At 49.8% G+C, this 20,895-nt stretch overlaps 1 protein-coding gene across 3 annotated transcripts in view; it reads left to right on the top strand.

Moving 5' to 3' along the window:
* The first annotated feature begins 449 nt into the window (after positions 1-449).
* The window catches only part of LRRC20 (leucine rich repeat containing 20), a 77,430-nt gene continuing 56,984 nt past the window's right edge, over positions 450-20,895 (top strand). For 2 of the 3 annotated variants that reach the window (XM_043988713.1, XM_043988711.1), the window contains exons 1-2: positions 450-563; positions 7,448-7,615. In XM_043988713.1, coding sequence (XP_043844648.1) covers positions 7,534-7,615 — 82 coding nt within the window. In that variant the 5' untranslated portion in view covers positions 450-563; positions 7,448-7,533. The remainder of the gene's footprint in view (positions 564-7,447; positions 7,616-20,895) is intronic. The other variant, XM_043988712.1, reaches the window with a different exon arrangement.

The raw sequence follows: 20,895 nt of genomic DNA, 5'->3' as shown, positions 1-20,895 counted from the left end.
CCATTCACTCATCCCTTCCTCGACCCCTCTCTCCCTCCTTCTATCCATTTACCCATTCCTGCATTCAGTTGTCCGCCATGTGTCCCTACGTACAGTCACCAATCGCTCGTCCCTCCCTTCCTCCCTCCATCCTTTCATTCCCCGCCCCCCATCCCTCCTTTCATCCATTTGCCCATCCCTCCATCCGCTCACCCCCTCCCCCTCCCCTTCCCCCCTCCCCTCTCTCCCCATAGTTTCTTTCTTCCCAGCCTGGAGGGACCCGCGGTTGCTGGGTGGGGGGTGGGGGGAAGGGGAGGGAGAGGAGGGAAGCACGCACACTGTTCTTTCGGTTCCTTTCAGCCCCAGACCAGGTGGCGCTGGAGAGCGCTGATTGGCTGCCCGCGGTGTCGAGGCGGGCTTCTTGCGCTTCTCGCGGGCGCCGATTGGCGGGGACTGGCTTCGCGAGCCCACGACCGCTTGTGCCCCGCCCCTTTCCCCCGCCCTCCCGCCGGCTTCGGAGAAGGGGGCGGGCGGCGAAGCGAAGTGCGGCGCAGCGGTCGCCGGGGGCCGGAGCCAGTCTCGCTGTAAGTGGAGGAGAAGGCAGCCCCCGGCGGGCGACCCCTCTCTGTGTCCTGGCTAAAAAAAAAAAAGAAAGAGGAAGAGAGGGAACCGCCGCGTGACGTAGACAGCGCGAGGAGATCTCGGGGAGGGGGAGGGGTAACCGGGGGGGAAGGGAGGAGGAGGACCGTTCTCTTGGCCCCGCCCCCTGCTCTGACCCCGCCCATTCGGGGGAGGAACTGAGGCGAGCCGGGGCGCCGGGCCCCGCCCCCAAGCCTGACAGCTACTCCTGGAAGCCAGGGGGCGGGGCCAGCGCTGCAATCTCGGCAGGCTGCTTGCACGGAGTGGACGGGACTGGGCTCTCCTGTCCAGGGCGGGGGCAGACCCCAGGCACTTCGAACCCCTCGCTGACTGCTCCCCTAGAGCCCCTGAGGGCGTCACCTTAGCGTCCTGGCCTGGGGGGCGAGAGGACGTGTCGTCCACCTACCTCATTTGACAGTTGGGGAAACTGAGGCTCGGAGGCAAGAAGGGACTTGTCCAAGGTCACACAGTATACCCAGCTGCGGGGTCCTGGACAAGCCACTTCACCTTTGCCCGCCTCAGTTTCTGCATCTGTCCAGTGGAGATCACAATAGCCCAACCTCCCAGGATTGTTGTGAGGATCAGATGAGATCATATTTGTAAAGGTCTTTGCAAACCTTAACGGGCTATATAAATGCCAGCCACCATTACTCGGCCTGGGGTCGGGTGAACTTTTTGACATTGATGATTATTTTAATTTGTTTGGGTCCCTTTGTAATCCTGTATATTTTACTTTCCTGTATTTACAAATATGATTCTGAGCAGGGGGCCACACTGGCCATGCTGCCTCTCTGACTTAAGGCCCAGCCAGGGGAAAGGTCTGGCTGGACTCCAGAGAGCAGAGAGAGCATTGGAACCCATGTCTTTCACCATCGGGTTCCAACCCTCTTTCTCTTGCTGTCCCAAAGGCATTAGCTTTGGCTGGACTGAGGAGGTGAAGAAAGAGCCCTGGAAATGCTTTTGTTGGGGTGGGGGCAATGTTGGGATCTTCCTGGGGCTGAGGAGTTCAGGCAGAGGGCCTTGATCAGGTTACCCAGATTCAAAAACTGCTGTTCTTCCCACCCCAAGTCCCATTCCCAGGCTTGGGAAACTGAGGCGGCCCAGTCTGGGGCTCCTTTACTCAGTCAGCTCCCCGTCTGTTAGCTTTTTGTTACAGGGTAGGGCCCTGTAACGCACAGTGAGTCCCAGGAAGGATGGAAGGATGTGTCAGCCTGCTTGGGTTTCCCAGCGGCTGCCCCGGGGCTCAAGTTTCCTGTGCCTGTACTAGTAACTAAATATAGGAGCAGCTGGTGACAAGAGGGGCTGTTGGAGGCAGCTCCTTTGCCTCCATCCCGTGGCTCTCTGAGAGGCAAAGACCTGGGAGGTGATGGTAGGCTTCTCTTAGGGCATGTGACCCTTACTTCTGGGGGGTCCTGGACCCCTTTGGCCCAGTCCGGTGAAGCCTATGGTGCCATTCCCAGAATCACGTTTGTAAATGCATAAAGTTAAAGAAGACTACAAGGGAAACCAATTAGATTGAATTAAAATGATCAAAAGAGTTTTAAAAAACCAGTTCGCTGGATTAAGACTAAGGTTAAGAACCTCTGCCCTCGGGGTTGACAGTTCCTAAGAGCCGCAGCACTGGATTTTCTACCCGCCTCAGCCCATACCCTACAGTTTAGACTGTGAAATGACTGGATTCCATTCTCCAAATATTTGACAAGCACCTACTTCCGGCAAGGCAAGAGATTGTTCTAGTCTCTGGGAAGGCAGGTCCTCCTCCCTAGGAACTTACAGTCGAATGAGAGAAAGGCAGCCCTCCCCATACACACCTGGGGGAGCCCCAGAGGAGAGAGGGGGCCTGGCAAAATGTTGAGAAACCTGAGCTGTGCAGATCGATTTCTGCTGAGGGTGGGTGGCTGGCCAAGACAGGAAGCCTCTTGGAGGATTCTGGGGGATTGAGCATTAAAGGAAAAGAGGGAGATGGGTGATCGGAGTACAGATGGGGGGGGCACTCCAGGTGTGGAGGACTAGCTTGATGGGCAGCTTGGGGGAAGGGCCTTTGGGTCCTTCCTTTGGCAATGTGGCTTGAAAGTGTTGTGGGCTCACTGTGTGTAAATGTGTGTGCATATCTGTATATTCCTAAGGTGTTTTGGAATACTAGCTGGGAAGTTCCCTGCCCTGCTTCCTGGGCTTGCCTCCTTAAGTTACTGCTCCAGCACTGGGCCTGGAGTCAGGAAGACCTGAGTTCAAATCCTGCCTCAGACACTTACTAGCTCTGTGATCTGGGCCAAGTCACTGAATCCCCTGGCCTCAGGTTCCTCATCCAGTAAACCAGTGAGGAAACCCCCATACCAGTGCCAATGGGCAACTGTTCTATGCCCAAGGATAGTTGGTAGTATCAGCTTTGGGATTTGAACTCAGGCCCTCCAACTCCAAATTCAGCACTCTCACCATTACATCAGGATTCAGACAGACGACAGACACGTCTCTGGATTGAGGAGGGGGTGGGAGGTGAGAAAGCTGAAGCCACAAGATGTATCTCTAGTGTTTGGCTGGGCTGGGCTGGTCTGGAGATAATAAATAGGTCAATAGTCTGAAGGACTGGTTTGCCTAGTGAAGTTAGTTGGATTTGTTTTTAAAGGATGGAAGAGATCAGAGCATGTTTGAAGGCAGGTGGGAAGAGAGCCAGTGTCTAAGGAGAGGTAGACAATTGAGGAGGCTGAGGTGATGACCCAAGGGGCGAACTACCTGAGGAAATGGGAGGGGACAAGGCCACCAGTAGATGGTTGACCATAGTAAGGAAAAGGGGCACCTCATCCTCTAAGACCAGAGCAGAGACTAGGATGAAGAATGATGTTGAAATGACTTTCTAAACTTTATTTTCTTTAGTTTACAAAAATTTCTCTCCCTCCCATCTGCCCCCGTTGAAAAAGAAAACCCCAGTAACCAATATACATAGTCAAACAAAACAAATTCCTGCATTGACCGTGGTCCAAACATTGTCTCCATCTGGACATTGAGTCTATCAGTTCCCAGTCAGAAAGTGGGCCTAGTGTCTGTCCTGCATCCTGCTGAGGTGATCTGATGTGGAATTGTGGAGATGAGGGAGCTAAAAGTGGGAGATAGTTTGCTGATAGGGAAGCTACAGTCAGGAAGTCAACTTTGGGGAGTGGTTTGGGAAGAATACCAGGATTGTCCCTGAGGAATGAGTCAAGGCAATAAGCACTTAATAAGTTCTTACTACAAACCAGGCACAGTGTTAGTCAGTGGGAGAAAAATGCAAGCAACAAGACAGTCCCTGCCCTCAAGGAGCTGTCATTCTATTTATTTATTTGTTTATTTAGAATTTTTCCCAAGTTACATGTATAAAGAAATTTTCACATTGATTTTTTATTTTATTTTATTTTTTGCAGGGCAATGAAGGTTAAGTGACTTGCCCAGGGTCACACAGCTAGTGTCAAGTGTCTGAGGCTGGATTTAAACTCAGGTCCTCCTGAATCCAGGGCTGGTGCTTTATCCACTGTGCCACCTAGCTGCCCCCCCCCACATTGATTTTTAAAACTTTGTGTTCCAAATTCTCCTCCTCCCTCCCCACCCCTCCCCTTAAGAACTCCAGCAATTCAGTATAAGTTATACATATGTAGTCATGCAAAACATTTCCACATCAGTCAGGTTGTGAAAGAAAACAGACAAAAAGACTTTAGAAAGAGGAACTAACAAAAAAAATTATACTTCAATCTGGATTCAGCTACCATCAGTTCTTTCTCTGTAGATGGATTGCATTTTTCATAAGTCTTTCTGATGGCATCTTGCTCATCATTTCTTGCAGCACAATCGTGTTCCATCCTAATCTCATCCCACAATTAAGGAGCTATCATTCTAAAGGGAGAAGACCACACCTAAAAGGGAGCAGAAAACGGGGAAGGGGGTGGTGCCCACTGGGGGCCATATTGGAGAAGTCTGGTTGGGGAAGATTCAGAAGGAGTGAGCACTCATGGCCCGAGCACGTCCTCAAAACAGAGGCTCCCTGCGGAACTCACCAGTCAGAACTGGGGCAGAGGGATCATTGTGGGGCAGAAAGCCCAAGTGGAGGCCCAGCTGCAATGGGATAATGAATGGGTAGGGGGCCCAGTCACCCTGCTGCCAAGGAACAAGGAGGGAGAAGATGATGGATTCTGAGGCCTGCTCTCTATCTGTACTGCTGGGGTACCTTCCATCACAGACTAAGCTCCATGATAAGTATATTAGAGTTATGAAATAAAATGCATGTGAGCGGCATGGGGGAAGGCTGGGGAGAGCTTCTGAAGAGGGGACAAAGGAGCCGGACTTTAAAGGAAGGTGAGGAAGACGTTCTAGAAGGTGGGGCATCGAGCAATTGGGCAGATGGAGAGGATCCTAGTCTGCCTAGAACTGGGAGTTCTTGGAAGGAATGCTATGAGATAATATTGGCTAGGTAGGATGGAGCCTTCTTGGGGAGGGGCTTGAATGCCAGGCAAGAATCTTGAGCATTAGTTTAATTTTGGCAGGGGGCCCCAAAAGATTTTGTGCTCTTGGATTACACCAATTGGTCCCTATTGGACACCAAAGTCAAGGGTTCCATCCTTGTAAGGTTTCCAATGGGGAGAGGAAAGGTGAAGACAGTTGGTGCATCAGCTTAGAGCACTGGGCCTGGAATCAGGAAGACCTGACTGACTGCAGACATTTCCTTGATGTGTGACCCTGGCCAAGTCACTTAACCTCAGTTACCCTAACTGTGAGATGAGGAGATAATAACAGCTCCTACCTCCCAGGGTTGTGGTTTTTTAAAGTAATAAACATTTTTATTTATAGTTTTGGGCTCCAATTTTTAGCCCTCCTTCCCTCCCTCCCCTCTCCCCTCCCTGAGATGGTAAGCAATCAGATATGGGTAATACATGTATAATTACGTAAAACATTACCATATTAGTCATTTTGTACAAGAAAACGAATAAAAGAAAAAAAGGAAAGAAAGTGACAAATAACATGTTTCAGTCTGCATTCCATCAATCTCATTCTTTCTTTGGATGTGGATAGTATGCTTCATCATTAGGCCTTTGAGACTGTCTTGGATCATTGTATTCACAATTCTTCATCCAACACTATTGCTGTCTCTGTGCACAATGTTCTCTTGGTTCTGCTGTCTTCACTATACATCAGTTCATACCCAGGGCTGGTTTGTGGCAGCCCTGTGGTTGAGCAAGTCTAATGGTGCCATTTTCCCAACAGCCTGTGCTCCCATTGTGTCCCTGTAATTTTGGTAATTCTCGCAGCATTTCAGACTTTGACATTATTATTACATCTGTCACAGTAATCTGTGATCAGTAACCTTCAATGTTACCACTGTAGTTGTTTGGTGGGGGGGGGGAGGGGGGGTCCATAAACCACACCTGTATAAGATGGGGAACTTAATGGATAAAGGTGTATGTTCTGACTGCTCCACTGCCGAGTGACCATTCCCCATGTCTGTCCCTCTCCTCAGGCCTCCCTATTCCCTGAAACACAACAGTATTGAGATTAAGTCAGTTAATAATACAGTAATGGCTTCTAAGTGTCCAAGTGAAAGGAAGAGTCAGTCCATGTGGCAAATTTCATTGTTATCTTATTTTAAGAAGTTGTCACGGCCCCCCAACCTTCAGCAACCACCATTGTGATGGATTAGCAGCCATCAACATGAGACAAGCATTTTTTTAATTAAGGCGCATACATTGCATGTTTAGACATAATACTATTTCACACTTAATAGACACCAGTGTAGCATAAACATAATTTATATGCATTGGGAAACCCACTTATTCTTGTGACTCTCCATATTGTGATGTTCACTTTATTGTGGTGGTCTGGAACTGAGCCCACAATATCTCCAGGGTTGGCCTGTCTGTGGAAATGCTTCTTCCCTTCCCGCTTTCCCAGAAAGCCTGCTGCTCAGTGGCTATTTCCTCCTAGGCCTCTCTTTCTCCTAATCCCTGGTTTTGAGAGTTTGGTCTCCTAGGGCAGAGGCCCAAGCCCTAGGTTGCTCTTGGAAGATTCTGAAGCACCCACTGCCTTGTATTTTTCCTGCCTCCTTTGTCCTGAGGGGATTTACCTGAGCTGTGTGGCCCATTCTCTTAGGGCCTTGCTGGGTGCAGTGTTGCAGTGTTAATGGTTAATAATGGCCTGAAGTTTACACCACAATATTTGCATTTTAAAAGGATATTTAGGAAGATTGAATACTTTAATCCAAAGGATTTAGTCTCAGTTGGGTAGAGAGGGCTTCTCTCCTCATCCCTGAGGTGGCCAGGGTGAGAAGGAAGAATGGAATGGGCCTTGTCCCAAGGGCACCTATTTGTCCTGCAGAGGGGCTAAGCCTCCCATTTCAACCTACCGACCTTTCTGTCCACACCCCAGCAGAGTCACCGAGGTGTGCCCCACATCAGCACCTCTGTCTCCACAGGCAGAGGCCCCTCCTGCCTCCTCAGCCAGGTGATTCACAGCCCACACCCGAGGGGGCTAGCGGCCCTTGCTCTCATCTTGCTGTCTCTGGTTTCAGCCCTGGCTCAGCGTGCCTGGTGAGATCACCAGTGTTGCTCTTCTCAGCAAACTGGTATGACCTGACTTGCTCTTCCTCTGCCAAGGGAGAGCAGTGGGATGATGTGAATGGTCACTTGAGTCTCTGAACTCTCCAGGGGTGGAGGTGAGTGGCTCCAGTGCATCCTGGGAGGCCCCCTGCCTCTGTGTGTGCCCGTGCCCATGCCCATGCCCGTGTCGGCGCAGCCTGCAGGGGCTTGGGGCCACTGTCGGTTCTGGCTGCTGTTGAGCCTTCGGTCCTCACCACCTTCTCTTTTTTCCTCAGCAGCAGGTACTCTCAGCCCTCCTTGCTGAGTGGCCGATCGGCTGTGGTGGTGGCGGTGCTTCTCTGACAGAAAGGACTGTGGCTGCATGCTGAAGAAAATGGGTGAAGCTGTTGCCAGAGTTGCCAGGAAGGTGAATGAGACGGTGGAAAACGAGTCAGATACTTTGGGTGAGTGAGGCTGTTCCTCCAGAGAGTCTGAGTCTGAGGCTGGGCCTTGTACACAGAGCTAGTGCGTGTGTGTGTGTGTGTGTGTGTGTGAGTGTGTGTGTGAGAGTGTGTGTTGTGTTGTGTGCTGTGAGTGTGTGTGCTTGTGTGTTCGTGTGAGTGTGTGTGTTTAGGGAAATAGGAAGGTGCCTTTTAGCAGATAAAAAGAACTGAGAGCGCCCTGTCCTCTTCCCCTTCACATTCTGCTGTCTGGCTTAATCTCTGCAGGAGCCTGGCCTTCTAGCTCCCTGCCTCCTCTTTCTGTGTAGGCCCATTTATAAGGTTTCTTTAGCATCAGTACAGCCCCGTAGAGGGTCTGTCTCTTACCAGGGCACCTGCCCAGTGGAAACCCTTGGGAACAGAGAGGCCCCATTGAGACAACCTGATGGAATTTTCTCAATTCTGGTCTGGCTGGAGGAAGGTGCTGGGGTCCCGAGTCACTGACGGTCAGGGTTCCTTGGCCTCTGAGTGAGTCCAACAGAGAGAATGTGGATGGGTGACTTTGTGACACAGAGACCTCATTATCTTGCTCTGGGGTGTCTTCTGTGCCTGAGTCTTCATGTATCTCACAGCTCTGAGGGATGCACAGGGAGAATCCCCTAGGTCACCAGCCCCGACCTTAGCTTGGCCATAAAGGATTCACCTACATCTCTTGCTCACCCTGCATTCCAGTAAGCTGAGATCTATAGGCACAGGATAAGGACCTGCCTAGAAAAGACTGAGAAGTCTGGGGTTTGGGGGCTTTGATATTCCTGCCTTACCTGGCACAGGACTCTTCAGTGCTACAGGGGTTGTTATTCGGCCTTTGTTCTAAAAGAGGAGTCTGTGTGATGGGGGCGTGGGCAGTTATATGAATGTAGAATGTGTGTCAAGGAGTGGTTACTCAGATGGGTAAATGTCATCCTGGAGAGGGGTGTGCCATGGAGAGTCTGTCCTGGGCCCTCTGTGCCTTGGCTGATGACGCTGGAGAGAGAGATGCCAGGTAGGGAGGCAGAGCCAGCGTACAGCACAAGAGGGCCAAATTCCAAAGTTACTTCTGCAGACTAGAGCAGTGGGCCATCTTGGGAGATGGACGGTCATCGAATTTAATTCAGCAAAAAAGTATTGGACAGCTACACTATGCCAGGTTCTGTGCTCTATGCTGAACATGTAGAGTGATTTCTAAGCAGTGGGATGGTGGGCAGGAAGGGATGGATCAGTGGCTGGAAGAATTTCGAGATGGCACTTGGGCTGAGTCCGGAAGGAAGCTAGGGAGCCTCTGGACCAGGAGCGAGGAGGAAGTGGACTTTGGGCACGTGCCACCGAGGCGTCCAAGGGAGCAGCGCTGGACCCTGGAGGCTACGTGTGAAGGAGAGGGAGCCCGGCTGTGAAGAGCTTTAAATTCACTAAAGGTGCCCAGTGGCCCAGGACAACAAGGACCAAGAAGAGCCTTTAGCAGTTACAAGATGGCGCTGACCTTGGAGAGAGCGGCTTCAGCTGGGAGCTGGAGTGGCCTGAGATGTGGGGGGCTTGGGAGGGAGTGGAGGCAGTGAGGGGACGGGGGCTGTCAGGACTTGGCAGGGAAGCGAGGAGAGCTGGGGGGGTGAATCGGGGAAGAGGGCGTTTTGGTTTTGTTACAAGTTAGTGGGCAGATGAAGGGCAGTGATGAAGGACCAGCTCCTGGGCAGAGTGGAGGGCATCCTGGGCAGCCTTGGGGAGGCCAAGGGACAAGATCTTCTGGGCCCAGAGCAGAGAAGGAAAGGACAGAGCAGCGCTAGGTCATGGTTCCTGCTGGGCCTCACCCTTTAGAGGGACCTTGGCCAGATGGCACGTGACTACAATATCAGGACCTGTCCGAACCACATTGTGGGGGCGTGGGGACTGCTCCTGGAGCTGGGAGGCCTGGGCTCAAATCTGCTCGCGGACACTTACTTTTATACCATACTCCCCCCTCCTGTCCATTGAGAAAATTCTAAAATACCCCAGAAAACGAATTCCTCAACACACACCTGCATATGCTGGCAAAACAAATGCCCATGTTGGCCGTGGCCTTTTCACATTTCAAGTCCATCCGTTCTCTCCAGAGGCAGACGGGGGCTTTGTCTCCATTCCTATGAGCACATGGTTTATCCGTGTGTTGATCAGAGCTCTCAGGTCCTTCCCAGTTGTTTTTCTTTCTTTTTTTTTTTTTTTTTAGTAGTGAGGCAATTGGGGTTAAGTGACTTGCCCAGGGTCACACAGCTAGTAAGTGTTAAGTGTCTGAGGCCGGATTTGAACTCAGGTCCTCCTGAATTCAGGGCCGGTGCTTTATCCACTGCGCCACCTAGCTGCCCCTGTTTTTCTTTTTAATGTCATAATCGTTGGAGAAATTGTTTTCTTCTGCTGCTCATGTTGGTCCACGTGCCTTCGTGCTGGTCTTCCCAGCTTCCTCTAAAACTGCACATTCCCTCTCTTGTGGCACAATAATAGCTTATTATATAAGCCCTCGGGAGGACTATGGAAAGAACTGCTATCACTATTCTTGTTCCCAGGGGTCTTTTCCTCTGTCTTTGATCTCTCTGGGGCACGGGCCTGGCAGGGGTGTGACTAGGTTGCAGTTTAGTAGTTTGAGGGCGATGGTTCCAGATTACTTTGAGGCTGCTGGGTGGTGCAGTGGTGAGAGACCGGGCCAAATTCAGCCTCGTACCCTTCTGGGAAGTGCAACCCTGGGCAAATCCCTTCCCCTCTGCCTGCCCTGGTTGTAAATTGGCAACAGCCACCACCACCACCACACCCCCCTTCCTCAGCCAAGACTACATTTATAAGGCCCTTTGCAGAGCCCACAGTGCTCTGGGAGCGCTGGCTACCACTGATTTCCAGAATGGCTGAACCAAGCCCCACCCCCAGCCCACCCTGGGCCGCCTGGGCTGCCTGTTTGCCCTTTTGATGGGCTCCAGGAGAAACCTCAATATGCGCATTTCTCAAATGAGTTGTCATTTGGAGCATTTTCTCTGTGGTTCTAGACAGCTTTGGATTTCTTCTTTGAAAGCTGCCTGCTTGTGTCCTTTGACCTTTATCAATCAAGAGTGGCCCTTGGGGTTGGACATTGTCAGTGGCCTCCCAGGTCCCTTTTAGCTGTGAATGTCTCATCCTGGGGCCCATGAGGGCCTAGAGATAATGTCATGTGAGGATCCCAGTGGAAGGGATGTGATTGTTCCCTTTAATGCCTGAAGGCTGTCAGGTGGAGCAGGGCTGAGCCTCGGTCAGCATCCGAAGTCTGGTGCCAGTCTTCCTTTCCAGGTTACTGCTCCCTATTACACACCCACATTCCAGCCCATGGGGCTGGCCCATTTGCCATTCCCTGAGCTTGGCCTTCCTAGTCTGGTCTCTCGGCCTTTGCCCGGGTGCCCTCCAGGCTTGGGAGGCATCCTCCTTGTCTCTGCCTCTTAGAATGGTCAGCTTCCTTCCTGTCTCATCTCGGGCCAGCTCCACCAGGAGACTTTTCACCTTCCCCCTCTCGTTATGAGTGTTCTTTCTCTTCTCATCTTGCTCAGTGGCTTATGTGTTAGGGCCATCCACAAGAACTTCCGAGAAGGCCAAGAGTGTTGGTCATTTGGTCTCGGTGGCCCTAGAGCCTCCCAACGTGCCGGGCACCCAGCAGGTCCTTCCTAAATGCTGGTGGGATTACATTGGAACATAGGACGGCCACAGACCTGCCACCAGCAGGGAACTCTGAGGCCTTCCTGTCAGGGGGCCTCCCTATCTAAAGAGATGATCCAAGGCTTAAGGGGTTAAGGGACTGGGCCAAGCTCTCAGTGCTTGTTGGATGAAGGAATGGATGGATCCCTTCCGGAATCCCAGAATGTCCAGGTTCCTTTAGGATAGTCATTCTTGTTGTATCTTTCTCCATCTTTGATGTATCCCCAAAGCCTGCTTACTGTGTGCCTGGGTAGATTACTGACTACACTGGCCCAGCGCTGGGCCAGATACTGTGGTATCTATCCACACAGTTAGGTCTGCATACTTGTTTCTAAAAATATTTTGATAGCTATTTCAGTAGAATTGTAATCCTGTGGTCCGAGGGCTTCACCAGTCACTGCCCCAGAGCTCCAGGACACACAAAAGGTTAAGCACCCCTGGGCTAGGCTGAAATCACAACCTCTTGGTGTTGTTGTTTTTAATTCATTAAACATTTTTCAATTCCAAGTTCTCTACCTACCTCTAGCCCCTTCCCTCCCCATTGAGAAGTCTAGCAATCCTATAACCCTTATACCCTCAGTAGTGACACAAAACATATTTCCCTGTCAGCCATTAGCACTTGTGAAATTGTGAGAGCTCACTGAATTATAATGGGTAATCTAGTGCTGATCCATATGGGAGGCTCTTCTGAAGAACACTAGCTCCCTACAGGCCAGGGGAGTCCAGAGAAAGCTTCTTTTCTTTTCTTTTCTTTTCTTTTCTTTTCTTTTCTTTTCTTTTCTTTTCTTTTCTTTCTTTCTTTCTTTTCTTTCTTCTTTCTTTCTTTCTTTCTTTCTTTCTTTCTTTCTTTCTTTCTTTCTTTCTTTCTTTCTTTCTTTCTTTCTTTCCTTCCTTCCTTCCTTCCTTCCTTCCTTCCTTCCTTCCTTCCTTCCTTCCTTCCTTCTTTCTTTCTTTCTTTCTTTCTTTCTTTCTTTCTTTCTTTCTTTCTTTCTTTCTTTCTTTGTGGAGCAATGAGGATTAAGTCACTTACCCAGGGCCACACAAAAGCTTCATTTCTAAGGCAGAATAGATGCTAGATCCTGATGGATGGTGATATAAGATGTGGCATAAGATACGATGTGACACTTGCCCTCTCTCCCAAGGCAGCTCCAGAGAGGAAGGAAGGAAGGAAGGAGGGAGGGAGGGAGGGAGGAAGGGAGGAAGGGAGGGAGGAAGGAAGGAAAGAAAGAAATGAGCCAGACACTGTGCCTTAGCACAGTGCTAAGTGCTACTGGAACACAAATACAAGCAAAAAGAAAGGGACTTCCATTCTTATTTTTTTTTTCTTTTTCTTTCTTTTCCCATTTTTTTAAATCATAAAAGTATTTTATTATTTTCCAGTTACATGTAAAGATAGTTTTGGTGGGGCAATGAGGATGAAGTGACTTGCCCAGGGTCACAAAGCTAGTAAGTGTGAAGTGTCTGAGGCCAGCTTTGAACTCAGGTCCTCCTGAATCCAGGGCTAATGCTTTATCCACAGTGCCACCTAGCTGACCTTTTCCATAAGATTTTTAGTTCCAAATTTTTCTTCCTCCCTCCCTTCCTTCTTCCCTCCCCAAGACAGCAAGCAATCTGATGTAGGTTATATATGTACAATCACATTAAACATATTTCTGCATTAGTCATGCTGTGAAAGAAGAATCAGAACAAAAGGGAAAAACCTCAAAAAAGAAAAAAAATGCATAAATAGTATGGTTCAATCTGCATTCAGATTCCACAGTTCTTTTCTCTGGAATTGGAGAGCATTTTCCATCATGAGGCCTTTGGAATTATCTTGGATCATTGTATATTGCTGAGAAGAGCTGAGTCTATTACATTTGATCATCACACAATATTATTGTCCACTTAAGTTTTTCCAGGTTTTTCTGAAATCTGCCTGCTCATCATTTCATGTAGCACAGTAGTATTCCATTACATTCATATACCATGACTTGTTTAACCATTCCCCAGTTGATGGGCATTTCCCTCAATTTCCAATTCTTTGCCACCACAAAGAGAGCTGCTCCCATATGTACAAAAACATTTATAGCAGCTATCCTAGATCCTGCCTAGGGAAAGTTTCCTGGACTCACCAATTTCTCCTGCATGATTTTGGGCAACTTTTAAATAAGGGCTTTCTTTTTCTTTCTTTTTTCAATGGCGGCGGGGGGTGGGGGGTGGGGGTCAGAGAATGGAAGGGAGAGGGGAGCTAGGGGTAGGGCTCTTTCCCCTTTCCCCCACCCTCCCCAAAAATGAAAGAGATGTCAATAAGAAGGCCAGTAGGACCCACAGAGGAGCAGGAAGGCTTTAAAAGTGACATGTCAGATGTGGTACAGACTGGAAAAGAAAAGCAGCCTCTATGTAATAGAGGCTTGTGACTCTCGGGCAGGCCTCTTCTCTCTTCAGTGCCTACAGAGGTTGCCTTTTTATTTGGGGTTTGGTAGGTTCAGAATTTTTTTGGGGGGGGTAGGGCAGTTGGGGTTAAGTGACTTGCCCAGGGTCACACAGCTAGTAAGTGTCAAGTGTCTGAGGCTAGATTTGAACTCAGGTCCTCCTGACTCCAGGGCCGGTGCTCTATCCACTGCACCACCTAGCTGCCCCCAGGTTCAGAATTTTAAAAATGAAATGATGTAGTCAGCTCTGAAGCTGCTGCTCTGTGCAAGATGAGAGCCAGCGTGGTAAATGGAGAGAGAGCTGTGTGGCGCTCAGCAAAGCCAGAGTCTGAGCTCTGCCTGTCTCACCTCTCTGTGCCCCAGGAAACTTTTTAGGTGTGGCCCGGCTCCCCGTCTGCATCTGACACTTGCTGCCCGAGGGATTCCGGGCCTTTGGCATCTCCCTGGCCTCAGTTGGATTCAATGGCCTCTACTCCTTCAGCTCTTGAGCTGTGACCCTCAGGTCCTCGGGAATTTCCTCACACCAGTGAGAGCACGTGTCCTGCCCTTGCCTCCCACGTGGAAGTGCTGGGGGTACAAAGACAGCAAAAAGGGTGGACCTTGCCCCCACAGGAGTGTCTGCTCCCCTCAGGGACATCCTCTTTCCTTCCCTCCTTTCAGTTCTCCTGGTTTCATCCAGATGGGATAATTCCAAAATCACTCAAGAATTTGGCAAAGGTTTTCTGCACTCTGTGTTCTCATAAACCCAAGCAGTGGCCAAGAGGCAGACAAGTCCACTTGGTGGGGGAACTTTCTGAGGAAGAAAGGCCCCAGGTGGCTCTATCCTGCTACTCCTTTCTTCTGAGAATGGCTAATTATAGCCCCTAAGTCCGCCCCCCACACACATACACTGCCCCAAGGGAAAAAATAAAAGTTCCCATTTCTTTTTTTAAGTAATAAGCATTTTTTGTTTATAGTTTGGGGTTCCAATTTTTATCCCTCCTTCCCCTCCCCCCCATTGGGGTTATACATGTACATTTATATAAAATATAATTTTAGTCATTTTGTACCAGAAAACGTGAAGAAAAGAAAAAAATGAAAGAGAGTGAAAAACAGTCCGCTTCATTCAGTCTGTTCCATCAATATCAGTTCTTTCTTTGGAGGTGGGGAATAGGTTTCAGTCCTTTGGGATTGGCTCAGATCACTGTATTACTGAGAGTAGTTAAGTCATTCCCAGTTCTTCATCCAACACTATCGCTGTCTCTGTGCACAGTGTTCTCTTGGTTCGGCTCTCTTCACTATATACCTCAGTTCATACAAGTCTTTTCAGGCCTTTCTGAAACCATCCTACTTCTCATTTCTTATAGCACAATAATATTCTGTCACCATCACACACCACAGCTTGTTTAGCCATTCCCCAGTGGATGGACATTCCATTGATTTCCAATTCTTAGCCACCACAAAAAGAGCTGCTACAAATATTTTTGTATAAATAGATCTTTTTCTCTTTTGGGGGATGTAAAAGTTCCCATTTCTTGAAGGCTGATGCAGCCTTGTCCTCTCTTCTGGGGGAGGGGGTTGAGGCCCCTGTTTTCTCCTTTGGTGTAGGGAGCTCCTCGTGTGGGATTTCCCTCTTCAGAAGCACTTGACAACTCGTATAAGGAAATCAGTTACCTTAGAGAGTTGCCTGAGGCATGGAGGGATGAAGGGACTCGGCCAAGGGTCCCCCAGCTAGTGGCAGGACTGGAACCCAGACCTTCCTGGCTCCAGAACTGCCCTTTCTACTATGTTGAGGACTCCTGGCCTCCTGAGGGGTGAAGATACGGGCACAAAACAATCACAAGACAAGATCATGATGAGTGGAGGCAGGCACTTCTGGCGGTCCTGGGGGAGAGGGAGTCACCATGACCTGGGCAGAGCTAGGAGCAGGGAGTGGCTGCTGTTGTGGGATGGATTTAGGCTTACTGAAGGGAGTGAGAGGTAACGAGTTCCCCATCACTAGAAGTCTCCTAGCAAGAGCCAGATGCCCTCCTGTTGGTTATGTTGTGAACTTTTCCATCCCCTTGTTGAAGGCTAGGTTGGCCCAGATGGCCTTGTGAGTGCTTCTCTTTCCTCCCCTCTCCAGGCTGGTGTTCGTCCCCAGGACCAAGGGGAGAAGGTGGTCTCAGTGGGCTCCCCAAACCCAAGGAGGGGCAGCTTCAGAGGTCAATTCTCCTCTTGCCCTCCTGGTTCTTGGCCACAGTCAGTGCAGCCTAGCGGCCAGCAGGTGGTACCCTTCTCCATGTCTCAGAAGCTCAGCTGTGAGCAGATGCTGGTGGGACTCAGGTAGAGGGCAGATGGATGGAGGATGGCTGAGGCCCGGTGCCGCTGCCTGCTGTCTGCAGTGGGGCGCCTGCTGGCCAGCATCTCTCCTCCTCCTCTGGCTCCCGCTTTGGCATGGGGTCAGGACCGAGGCCTGCATTAGACGGTGCTTTAAGGTTTAGTGACAATGCTAGGACTAGCCAACATTTATAGAGGGCCTACTATGCGCCGGCGCTGTGCTGAGGGCTTTACAGAGATTCTCCCATTTCATCCTCAGCAGCCATGGGAGGAGAGACTGTTCTTATCGCCATTTTACAGATGAGGAAACTGAGACAGGTAGGGGGGCACAGCTAGTGCCTGGAGACTAGATTTGAACCTAAGGTCTTCCTGACTCTGGGCCTGGTGTTGCATCCAGTGAGCTGGAGCTGCCACCACCTCCACCTCACTGCTTTTATAGTGCTTTCATCTCAACCCTTCAAGGTGTAGGTAGTGTAAGAATTCTCATGCCCATTTCACAGATAAGAAAACAGCCCAGAGGGGGAAAGTGGCATAGCCAGGGCCACACCCTAAATTAGTAGCAGAGCCCAGATCCTCCGACTAGAACCCCGAGGCTTTGCAGGCCGCATCCTCTGGCTCAGTCATTCATGGTCAGGTTGACAGGGGTAACTCACAAATTGGAAATCACAGGACAGGGAGGGAGCCTGGAGAAGAAGGTGGCAGTAGAAGGATGCCTTAGGCATCGGTGGGATGTTCGGTCTGTCCATCAATGAGCCCTCGCTCCTGTCACATGATCGGCCTGATTTTTCCCCATAAGACGTTTTTTGGATGATGCACCTTATGCTTCTTCTGCAAAATCCCACCTTTGTGACGTTTGCCAGCTCATGCTCCACTTGTACCTCTTTTGTATAAATCCTCTGCCTCTTTGGAGACTGTAGTAATCACCTGAAGAACATTCATGTTAGAAAGAAGGCCTTTATTTCAGGAACAAGCTTGGGGTTATTGGAAGCCCTGTGCAGTTACCAAAGCTTCTAGCTCAGTGTCCAGCCAAGGGACTGGCTCTGTGTGTGGTACATCCAAGCGCATATCCTAGTTTGGACACTAGACGCTATTCATCCACTTGGTGTTTTCTGTGTGGATTAGGCTGAACCCTTGAGTGGTGCTAGCTCTCTTTTAGGAACCTCTACAGTGTAATGGGGCTGGGTGCATTCTCCATCTGTGGGGAATCCATCGTTCACTGGGGCTTTACACTGTTGTTGCTCCTATGGCCACGTATCCTGAAGACCCCTCCCAGGAGATAGACCATGACTTTGCAGGATGCTCCCCTGTGCTGATGCCCGCAGCAGGGGCTTGAGAGGCTCTGTGCTGCAGTAGCAAGGTGGGAAAGCCAAAGACCTCGGCCCAAATGCTGGCCCTGCTGTTGGCCTCCCCGGGCCTTATTTTCTTCATCTGCCAAAGGAGGGCATTAGATAAGATGGCCTTTGAGATCCCTTCCAGCTGTAGAGCAGGGAGTCTCCTTCCTGCAGGACCCTGGGCAGTCTCTTCCCTCTCTGGGAAGCCTCAGTCTCCTGTAAAAGGAAGGGGCTTTGCTCCCCTTTTACCTTCCACCCTCGGATTCTCTGAGATTCCTTTGGTTTTCTGGGGTTCTCTTTAGCCACTTGTGTGCTATCAGCCTGGCAGGGCTCCCCCAGCTTTAACCCCACCCACTGACTCTCCTTTATTGCCACAGCTGCTGCCAACCTGCCCCTCTCCCAACTTCCAAGGCAGGTGGATAGGCAGACCGGCCCACCCTGCCTCTCCCCAGCCTTTGGAACTTCAAGCTGGAGGTAAAAATGCCCACATGACACCTGTAGAAGTTCATCGTTCAGTAAGCTTTTGTTGAGCACCACCTACTGTGTGCTGAGCCCTAGGTGACTTTGGAGCATCCGCAAACACGTATTGAGGGAAAGAATGAAAACATTCAGTCTCTGAGAGATAATGAAATAGATAATTGTCTAACATCAAAAATTCTGTACTGGCCCCAGAATGCAAATATTCTGCGTGAAGAGAAAGAAAACCAAGGATGTAATTTTGTGCCATCAAAGCAGCAGATGTTGGGGAGGAACAAGCATGTTCAGCCAAGCGGAGACAGTTTCAGAAGTCTTTGGGAAGACTGAGTAAAATCAAGTAAGGAGGTGATTGTAAGATGAAGGCAGGTGGTGGAGGAAGCCTCAAGGGGCCCACTGGCCTTGTTGCTTTCAATAGAAAATACCCCCATGCCCAACGAGTGGCTGATTTTATGGCACAAACTGGCAAGAATTCTAATTGTCATGCTTAGGGTGGGAGTTCTGAACCTGGCATCTGTGGACTTGGGTTTTGTTTTTTCTTTTTAATTCAGCCTCTGTTTTCTCTTTCTTTCTTTCTTTCTAACCTGGAGGTGAATTTATTTTATGCTCTTTTTTTTAAAAAATCATAAAAGCATTTTACTATTTTCCAGTTACATGTAAAGATAGTCTTTAACATTTGTTTTCTTGGGATTTTTAGTTCCAAATTTTTCTCCACCCTTTCCCTTCCCCCTCCCACAAATGGAAAGTAATCTGATATAGGTAATATATGTACAATCACATTAAACATATTTCTGAATTAGTCATATTGTGAAAGAAGAATCAGAATACAAGGGAAAAACCTCAAAAAAGAAGGAAAAAAAAGCAGCCCCAAAGTAGAAACAGTATGGTTCAATCTGCATTCAGAATCCTCAGTTCTTTTTTCTGGATGTTGAGAACATTTTTTATCATGAGTTCTTTAAAATTGTTTTGGATCATTGCACTGCTGAGAAGAGCCAAGTCTACCATAGTTAATCATCACACAATGTTACTGTTACTGTGTACAATGTTCTCTTGGTTCTGCATCAGCAGAATTCAGCATCAGTTCATGTAAGTCCTTCCAGATTTCTCTGAACTCCTCCTGCTCATCGTTTCTTATGGCACAGTAGTATTCCATTACATTCATATACCACAACTTGTTTTCATCATTCCCCAATTGATGGGCATTCCCTCAATTTCCAATTCTTTGCTACCACAAAGAGCTGCTATAAGTATTTCTGAACATGTGGGTCCTTTTCCCTCTTCTATAATCTCTTTGGGATACAGACCTAGTAGTGGTATTACTGGGTCAAAGGGTATGAACAGTCCCATAGCCCTTTGGCCATAGTTCCAAATTGCTTTCCAGAATGGTTGCATCACTTCACAGCTCCACCAACAATGCATTAATGTTCCAATTTTCGTGGACTTGTTTTTTAAAAATATTTTGATAACTTGATTTTACTATCATTGGTTTCCTTGGCAATCCTGTACTTTTTATTTTATGTGTGGATGGAGGGACTAAGTCTGTGGTGCCACTGGTGGAGGCAGCTCCCAGTGCAGGCCGGCATCTTCTCAGAGGGACGTTGGAGGCCGTCCTGTCCAACCTCCTCCTTTTACAGATGAGCAAACCGAGCACTAGAGAGCTGGAGGGGCCTGTTCCGGATCAGCTGGCGAGTGTCTGAGGTAGAACCTGACTCCAGAGTCCAGGGCCCCAGCCTCTCCACCATGATGCCTCAGGGTTCACAGAGTTGGGAGGTGCCAGGTGGGCCTGGAGCCCAAGGCCCCAGGCTCTCTCCTCCCCCAGGCTCCTCTCAGGTGGACATTGAGGAAGGAGCCCACTGACAGCTGGGCGGCCATGCAGGGGGGAGCTGCCAGGAGCTGAGGCAGAAGCTGGCACCTATGGGTGCCTGCTGCAGGTTATGCTGCACAGACCCACTGGGCATCGGCCAAGGACCTTGGGAAAGGGCTTGCTGGAGATGATGCCTTGCTCCCGCCTGGAAGGTGTGTCCCAGGGTCTGAATCACGACTCTCAGACAAGGGCCCCCCTTCTCCCCAGGAGGCTGCCTGTCAGAGGCAAAGCAGGAGGGCACGGTCTGGTGGGCAGGCTGTAAAGTCATAATTGCCCGGCCCGAGCACTCCCGCAGTGCAGAAGCCATCCACGTTCCCCAGCTTTCAGCCCCGCTGCTCCTCCTCTCTCTATTTCCCTGAACCCAGTTCCCACCTAGACTGGTCATTCAGCCTGGCCAGGGACCTCTGCTGATGAGCTTGTGTCTCTGCTACTTGTCCCCTGGCAGGGGCAGCAGAACCCAGATGCCAGCCTCTGGTGGGAGGGGGAGGGTGTGCTGGTGAGCTGGGAGAGCTGGGAGAGCTGGCAGAGCTGGCCTCCCAGGAGAAAAGAGCTGGGTTCAATTCCTGGCTGGGGGGCTGTGGCTCAGTGGCCCTGTCAGCCCTTTTGGGGTAAGTACCAGCTGCTGGTGCTGCTCTCTGAGATCACCTCCCATTCACCTGCATCTGTTGTGTTTGCTAAGTTATTGGGGTGTCATCCCCCATTCACATGGAAGCTTCTCTGGGGCTTTTTTTCTCACTCTGGCTTTTTCTTTGTAACCCCCGCCCCATACTTGGCACACAGTTTTTCATGTGCTCATTGTTTAGCACCTTTTGACATCATAGTAATTTCCAGCTATATCCCCACCCTCTAACGTTCTCCCCCTGCTCCTGCCATACCCCTCTGCCCCACCCCCAGCCTTCCCTTGTAACAAAGAAAATTAGGAAAAACCAGTGATTCAGAGCCCACATCTGACAACTTCCATGTGTTTCCCCAGCTCTTTGAGGGACAGAGCAGATGCCACCTTGCATGGATGGAAGGCGTTTCCCACACCAATGACATCACGGTGTCTGGTCCCCAGAAAGAGACATTCAGCATGAGATTTTGTGTGTATCAACAATACTACATACAGTGGGATACGAAACGTTGTCCATGAGGCATCTTTGCAGTTTGTAAATAGACCTAATTCCCAGGCTTCTGTTCCCAACTGTATTTGATAACCACCCCCATCTC

The sequence above is a fragment of the Dromiciops gliroides genome, chromosome 2 (assembly GCF_019393635.1).
Source record: "Dromiciops gliroides isolate mDroGli1 chromosome 2, mDroGli1.pri, whole genome shotgun sequence".
In the NCBI taxonomy this organism is placed as follows: Eukaryota; Metazoa; Chordata; class Mammalia; order Microbiotheria; family Microbiotheriidae; genus Dromiciops; species Dromiciops gliroides.
Note: the sequence above shows the minus strand (reverse complement) of the source record. Positions and strands in the feature narration are given on the sequence as shown.